The 8035-nt window shown below is 48.7% G+C and overlaps 1 protein-coding gene across 1 annotated transcript; it reads left to right on the plus strand.

The window, feature by feature from the left end:
• Positions 1-821: 821 nt before the first annotated feature.
• CRYBA4 (crystallin beta A4) lies at positions 822-7771 on the plus strand. The gene is made up of 5 exons (XM_019663946.1): positions 822-865; positions 1786-1904; positions 3781-3922; positions 5603-5745; positions 7624-7771. The coding sequence occupies exons 1-5, from the start codon at positions 827-829 to the stop codon at positions 7769-7771; spliced, it is 591 nt and encodes a 196-aa protein (XP_019519491.1). The 5' UTR covers positions 822-826.
• The last annotated feature ends 264 nt before the right edge of the window (positions 7772-8035 follow it).

Below are 8035 nucleotides of genomic sequence, written 5' to 3' on the forward strand. Positions count from 1 at the left end.
TTTTCTGTGGCTTATCCCTGAGGGAGGCCACCTGCCCCTTTCCCTCCCAGCCAATGGAGCTGACACTTCACTGGGGCTTCAGCTGGGGCTGCCTTTTGTTCCTACTGCTCACTTGCTGAGTCGGAGCTTTATCTCCCAGAGGCCCTCTCCCCTCCCTGCCTATAGGAACCCCACCTCGGCTGGTCCCAGGGCTGCCATTTTCTCTGGGTCCATCTCGGTAAGTCCCAGGCTTGGAGAAGGGTGGAAAACGAGCTGAGAGAGCATCCTGGGAGGCAGGGGAGCCCGGTTCCCAATCCTTGGATTAGCACGGTGTCATCCTGAGCGTCGTCCTCATCGTCACCTAGGCAAGGCCCCCGACATCAAGACCAGAGCCTGCTACTCTCATTTAAAACCAACATTCTTCCCAGAGCCCTGCTGCCTCAGTTTCCACTGTTGGAGTCACCTCTTTGGATCCTGTGCTGTCTTTGGGATGCTCTCTTAAGCTGGGATCTTTGGCACTTGCCAGAGTGATGCATCCACCCACTGGCAGCCACAGAGAATTTCCACAGTGAGCAGATAAACCAGCACAGAGCAGGGCTCAGAGGCAAGGGGACTCAGAATGGGTGAATTTTGAGATGGTGACAGAAGGAATCCAAGGAGATGGCATTGGTCACAGATGGAAAGGGAAGGGAATGGACAGGCCAAAGCTGCATGTTGCCCCTAGCCCGGGCACATCTGGACCCCACCTGGATCCTGACCCCACCTAAACTAGATGTCAGTGTCAAGGAGGAATGCAGAGATCAGGGCTAAGGTTATTATGTTCTTCTCTTGTGTAGGAAGGGGCAACATGACCCTGCAATGCACCACGTCAGCGGGACACTGGAAGGTAGGAGGAGGCATGGGCGTGTTTGGGAAGTGGGGGGTATAGGTCAAACCCAGCTCCAGGGGATCCCCATCCCACCTCCAATGAATCCCCACCTCACCCCTGGGGACTTATGAGGGCCCATTTTATAGAGGATGCAATCGAGGCTCATACAGGGGAGGGGACTTGCCCAAGTTCACACACAGGGATCTGGATTTGAACTTGGGTCTTCTGGTCCCCAAATTTAACTGTTACACTCTCTGGTGGAGATGGAAAACGGGTGATTGCACAGTCTTTGGGGCATGGTTTCTTTGACCTCCTCTGCATTTTTGTTTGTTTGTTTTGTTTGTTTTTTGTTTTCTGTTTTTAGCTTTATTGGGTGGGGAACAATGTGTTTTTCCCAGGACCCATCAGCTCCAAGTCAAGTTGTTGTCCTTCAATCTTAGTTTTGGAGAAGCAGCAGCTCAGCTCCAAGTCCAGTAGCTGTTTTCAATCTAGTTCCAGGAGGGTGTAGCCCACCATCCCATGCAGGAGTCAAACTGACAACCCTGGTGTTAGGAGCACGCACTGTAACCAACTGAGCCATCCGGCCGCCTCTCCGTGCTTTTTCTTAAACCCTTAAATTTGTCATCAGCTTTTAAAAACCTGGAGGATCAACAGAAAAGCCCGGATTTAGTGACTGTCTTGAAAAATCCTAATGGTCAGCCAGCATTCCCACCTGTCAACAATAGATGGCGCTGAGCAGAGGCACCCATTTCCGCTGGGCCTGTGCTCTCCTTACCCCCAGCCCTCACCCACCTTACTTGCCCGGACCCTGGAGGCATCTGAGTTTGCAATCCCTGCTTTCCCTGCCCCACCCCATCCTGAGTTTTGGGGTGAACCCTAACCTTACCTCACCTCCCACAGGACTCTAATACAGGTCCCACCTTTTCTCTCCATCTTAGATTGTGGTGTGGGATGAGGAGGGCTTCCAGGGCCAGTGGCATGAGTTCTCCACTGAGTGCCCCAGCATGCTGGAATTTGGCTTTGAGACTGTGCGGTCTTTGAAAGTGCTGAGTGGCGCGTGAGTCCAAGGGCATATCTGAATCGGGCTGGGGGGAAACACGAGGAGATCTAGAGAGGGGTGCTGGGACTTTGAGATGTCTTAGGTCCTATCTTCCTAGGCTTTCACTTCCTGATGTGTCTTCCATGGGTCTGAAGTGCTGGGGAGTGTGCAGGACGGCCCTATAAAGTTATGCAGGTTGTGCACTGCCCAAATGTAGGGGGCGCCATTCACACAGATTCCGCCCACTGGATGAGGCCGCCTGCAGGGACAGACCTTTATGGAGTGCTGCGTCTGAAATGGCCTTTTTCGGCATAAATTGAAAGCCAACATCACTTGCCAAAAGTAGATGAAAACTACAAAAATATAGTAAAAAACAATGCTATTAATCTTTAGTTGAACATTATTGCTTGACTGAGGCTCTGAACAGGAGGTTTTCTTGTTTTGTTTTGTTTTTAAAGAGAGATTAATGAGATGTAGAGAGGTGTTAAGGACACACCAATACCATACTGAGACTTTCGTGATTAGCACCGTTCAGTAGAACTTTCTGCAATGATGGAAATATCCTGTATCTACACTGTCGGATTTGGAACCTGACCACATATGGCCATCGAGGGCTGGAAATGTAGCTGGTGTGACTAAACAACTGAATTTTTTATTTATTTCATTTAAATTTATTTAAGCTTAAATTTAGTTAGCAACATGTGGCCAGTGGCTACCATATTGGACAAAAGTTTCTAGAAGGTTGGAAAGTAGACTGAAAGGAGAACAATGTTCTCTCTATGTGATTTGGAGTCACATCATGCGATGCCCCTGAGTGCCAATGAAGGTCACCTTGGGTGGTATTTATGCATATCACACCAGGGTAAACACACTTTTAGCCTCCGCTTCCTATAGGTGGGGAACCGGGACCCAGATGGGAAGAGTGACCTGACCAGGGGTATGTCCCACGGGTCAACAGATCAGGCCAGAAAAGGGTCAACAAGCTCAGGTAGATTCAGACAGTGCATGCCAGTAGGTCCTCGAATAACATTTTGTTCATTGTCATTTCATTATAATGTTGATGAATGCCGTAGGAACTTCACTCTTTTTATATTAATTAACCTGTGGTTAAAATTGGTTTCATTATATGTCATTTCACCACAGTTCCAAGATTCTATCAACAACGTTAGGTGAGAACTTGTACTTATCCGAGTATAGACAGCAAGTGCAAGGTCAGCATGGTGTCAGCCTCCTGCATCCCTTATCCCATAGGATGACACCAAAATAACAGTGGCCAGAGGACAACAGGAGTGGCGGTGCCCTGCTGTTGGGGATCCGCTCCATGCTTCAGCTATAGCCTGCGCTATACCCTCCAGGGTGGCGGGGTCGGAAGTCCCGCAGCTTGTGGGGACCAGAGAGGTGGGTGAGACATGGCCTTGGGGCAGCTCCGCACAAGGCTGCCTGTCTTCTCACTTCCCAGGAGAATTACGAGGGATCCCACCAAGGCTTAGGTCAGCCTCGGGTCAAGCTTGCCTGTGTGACCTAGAGAGACACACGTAAGCTTGTCACGCAGCAGCACAGAGCAGCTCGCCTACCTATGGAACACACAGCAAATCAGCGGGTTACTGAGTCTAAACTGGGTTTCTCTATCTCGGCACGATTGACATGTGGATACTTCTTTGTTTTGATGGGGACTATCCTGTGTCTTAGAGGATATTTAGCACTGTCTCTGGCCTCTCTCCCCTAAATGCCATTTGCAAACACCTCCTCCTCCCTCCTCCCAGTAGGACAACTAAAAATGCCTCTAGACTTGTCAAAAGCCTCCCTGGGGGGGCAAAGTCACCCCTGCATGATAACTGTTGGTCTAGAACTGAGTGGTCTGTTACCCCTTTTACTCTCTCCCTTCTGTCCACAGGTGGGTGGGCTTTGAGCACGCTGGCTTCCAAGGGCAGCAATACGTGCTGGAGCAAGGCGAGTACCCACGCTGGGATGCCTGGAGCGGCAACATGGCCTGCCCTGCTGTCAGGCTCACCTCCTTCCGGCCTATGGCCTGTGCTGTAAGTCCTGCCATCGCCTCCGCTCAGGGAGGCCTGAGCCCCTCCCGTGGAGGTTTGGGATATCCCAGAGTTCAAATTCTCAGTCACTTCTTCAAGCTGTGGAACACGACAATTCCTCACCTCTCTGAGACTCAGTTTCTTCATCTTGAAATGGGGCCATAGTACCTATGTTATGGAGAAAAGGAAAGTTTAAGTGTCTGGACAGAACCCGCCACAAAAATTCTGCCCATTGTAACTTTGGTTATGATATTAGGAGAACCCCTGTGGTTTTTTTTTTTAATTGGGGAACACTGTTTTTCCAGGACCCATCAGCTCCAAGTCAAGTAGTTGTTTCCATCTAGTTGTGGAGGGCGCATCTCAGTGGCCCATGTGGGGATCGAACCAGCAACCTTGGTGTTATGAGCCTGCACTCTAACCACCTGAGCTAACCACCCCGCCCGCCATGTTCTTTGTGTTGCCTTTTTATGACTCAGAGATACTCGGAGAAACTGGGTGCCAGAGATGGCAAGGCAAGGTAGGGAGAAAGGGTCCTATTTCTTATTCCTGATTTATTATCAGTGTTCCTGATTTTATATTTTAGCTACTGTTTACGGAGTATGGCGGGGAGGTGACTGTTAGTATCCCCATCTTACAGGTGAAAACATTGAGGCTTAGAAAGGTGTATCTTTTTCCTCAAAAACAACTTTTATTGATATAAAATCATATAAGGCACACATGTTTATCATTTAACATTCAGGAAAAAAACTGATACAGCAAAATAAAACAATAAAAGTCGTTCCTATCCATACCTTTCAGACGGAAGCCCAACGTTCACAGTCCTAGAGGTTTCCTCTCATTTTGTTTGCTCTCCACAGATTATACCTGTACTGATTGATATTGATATCTATGTACACATATCATTTTGTTATAAAAATTAAATCGTAACAAATTAAAGGCTTGGAAACCAGCCTTTCTCACTGGGCAAATATATCCCAGTCAGTCGCCCAGGAGATTAAATCTCATTTTCAACATCCTTTCCATAGCTCCCTAGAATTTCATTGTGTGAATAGCTTCATTTGTTCTAAAAACGGCCCAACCCTTGTTCCAATAGGAGGACACATGGTAGCCTCTGACAGATGCAAACCTTGCTTTCACAAGCAGTTTACAACTTCCAGTTTCATTGAATCCCCTAAACAATTCTGAAAAGCAGATGTGGCTAGTTTCATTTCATGTATACAAAACAGGCTCCGAAATGCTATGTGGTATGTTCAAGCTCAGTCAGCTGGTAAGCGGAGAGCAGGGTTTGAATCCAGATCTCTGCACCCTTCTGTTGACCATAGCGCAGTACCCAAGTTTACCACCTGACCCGTCTTGTCCCCACATTCAAGTTGTCTCTCCTTCCTTCCCCTCCCCTACCTTTCCCTCTCCTTCCCCTCCTCTCTCTCTCTGTCTCTCTAACTGCCCCTGTCCCTCTTCCTTCTTCTTTTTTACTGTTATCACCAAGACTTATTTATAAATGTCTGGAATCGCAAACAGTACCCATCTTCTAAGGTTTCTAGTGCCTGTTGCCTTATTGACTTTTCAAAAGGTGTGCAGGTAGGGCAGATTTGGGAGACAAGGGCAAGGGTGTGGGGGCCAGCAGAGGCTCCTGGGTTTCCAACTGGGCACTTGATGGTCTGACCCTGTTTCCTTTGCCTGCAGAACCACCGTGATTCTAGGCTGACCATCTTCGAGCAAGAGAACTTTCTGGGCACGAAAGGAGAGCTGAGTGATGACTACCCCTCTCTCCAGGCCATGGGCTGGGACAGCAATGAAGTGGGCTCCTTCCGTGTCCAATCTGGGGCGTAAGTGGACCCAAGGCTCTGCCTGGCAGGGGAAGAAAGGATATTGGGAGGGGGGGATACCACCTGTGACAGCGATGTGCTGGGGATGTTTGAGCTCTGATGCCCATATTCCAGAGGAGGACACTGAGGCACAGGGAGGTATCGGGCAGAATTTCTGAGATGGCAAGCAATGGACACTCAGATCAAGCTGATATTAAAGCCAAAGGATATTTACTGGCCCCTGTAATTAGTTTCAGGCACAGCTGGGTCCAGGTGCTTCAGCACGGATCCGCCTTTCTCCCTCTCTTGCTCCACCTGCCTCAGTGTGACCATATTCTTAGTCAAGCTCTTCCCATGTGACGGCAAGATGGCAGCTTCACCCTTATGCTTCAGCCAGCTCCAGGGAAAGAGTGTCTCTTTTTACAATGATTCCAACAAAGATTGCAGAAAAGGCCCTCATTGGTCCACTTAGGTCATGTGTTCAAATTTAAACCAATCACCGTGCTCACAAGAATAGGGTGGTCTGATTGGCTAGCCTGGTCACATGCTCATTGCTAGAGCAAACATGTTCCCACATCGATGGAGACAGGGGGGAGTGATAGGCTCTATCACTAGAAGAGCAGAGAACGGATGGCCAGCCGTAACCCAGATGTGGGTTACGCAACTTTCTCCAATCTCAACAGCAGGTAGGTGACTGCATCCAGCCTCAAGTTCAGGACTGACTGACCGACCCTTCATACCCTTTTCACTCGGGAGGTGGCAGGTGAAGGCTAAGGCATGCGGTCCTCAGGTAGGGAAGACATTGGAACCACCGTTTGCAGTGCCCTTTGGCTCCCAATAGGCTGGGGTGAGGGTAGGAAGTAGGTGAGGTAGGTTGTTTTGGTTTTTAACTTTTTCAGACACCACCAGGGAATTATGTTGGTTTAGAACAGGATGCACCTCTTATGGTTTTTGAGTCTACTTTCCTCTTACAGAAAGGGAAATGGAAGCTCAGAAAACAAGATACCAATTCTTGTCCAGCTCTGGGCAGCATAGGGGGTCAATGAACTAAAAGAACAATAGTCTTTTTCTTTTTTTTAAAGATTTTTATTGGGGAATTGGGGGGATGGGAACAGTCCTGGGGAACTGGGGGGAGGGGAACAGACAAGTTGCTGTCATTTTGTTCTTCAGTCTAGCTGTGGAGGGCAGTGTCACTGGCCCTCATGTGGGATCCAAACCAGGGCCCTCTGGCATCCCAAGCCAGTTCTTAACCATCGCGCCACTCGGCCGGCCCCCCCAAGCCAGCTCTTAACGAACGTGCCACTTGGCCGGCCCCAATAGCCCTTTTCTTGGAAGTGCCTCTGGGTAAGGAAGGAAGGGGAAAGAACAAGACTCCCCATCCTTTTGTTCGTTCGTTCGTTCGTTCATTCATTCATTCATTCATTCATCAAACATTTACCAAGTACTTCCTCTGTGCCAGGCACTGTGTTAGGCACTGGAGATAACAATGAAACAGATACACACACTCCTACACCCAGAAGCTTACTTTTGGTTGAGGACGGGGACATTTTACAAATAATCTCTTAATTTCCTCATTACAGGAGTGTTCCAAAGGTACAGTAAGGGACTTTGGCCTAATTTGGGGAACAGCTCAGATCACCCTGATGAAATGATGACTGAGCCGAGACCTAAAGGATAAATACAACTGGGTCGGGCAAAAGAATGGCTGGAACGGTGTTCCTGGAAGAGGGAACAGCATGATGAAAGGCATGGTGGTAGAAAGAGCAGAGCGCATTCCAGGCACTGAAGGAAGGCCATGATGGCTGGAATATGTTTCCAGTGTGGTGGGGTCCTTTGCTCTGTCTCAATCACCATGCTCGTGCCTTTCTAGGGTAACAGGCTGCCTCTTTCCTTCCCCAGTTGGGTTTGCTCCCAGTTTCCTGGCTACCGAGGTTTTCAGTACATGCTGGAGAGTGATCACCACTCGGGCGACTACAAGCATTTCCGGGAGTGGGGCTCTCATGCCCAGACCGTCCAGGTGCAGAGTGTCCGCAGGATCCAGCAGTGAGCTGTGAATGTGAGCTCCTCTGGAACAGAGGAGCTGTGGGAGCTGTTACGTGCTCTCCTCCGCCTCCCCCTGTAACCCCAAGTAAACCCAACACCCATGTGAGCCAGTCCATGCATTCACATTCAGCAGGAAAAACTAAAAGTAATAAAAACAGTTTAGTGTTAGTTAGCTCGTGCTCTTCAATTTTATTAATCTTTTCAAAGAACCAATATTTATAATAGCTTTATTAGTTTCCTTTATCATTTGTCTTTGTTTTATTTCACT

This window comes from Hipposideros armiger, unplaced genomic scaffold (assembly GCF_001890085.2).
Source record: "Hipposideros armiger isolate ML-2016 unplaced genomic scaffold, ASM189008v1 scaffold_411, whole genome shotgun sequence".
NCBI lineage: Eukaryota > Metazoa > Chordata > Mammalia > Chiroptera > Hipposideridae > Hipposideros > Hipposideros armiger.

Bases quoted from the DNA above. Each gene is read 5' to 3' on its own strand.
- CRYBA4 (XM_019663946.1), top strand. From the start codon at position 827: ATGACCCTGCAATGCACCACGTCAGCGGGACACTGGAAG. The intron at 1,905-3,780 runs GTGAGTCCAAGG...TTCTGTCCACAG, and splicing joins TTGAAAGTGCTGAGTGGCGC to GTGGGTGGGCTTTGAGCACG. The intron at 5,746-7,623 runs GTAAGTGGACCC...TTCCTTCCCCAG, and splicing joins TTCCGTGTCCAATCTGGGGC to TTGGGTTTGCTCCCAGTTTC.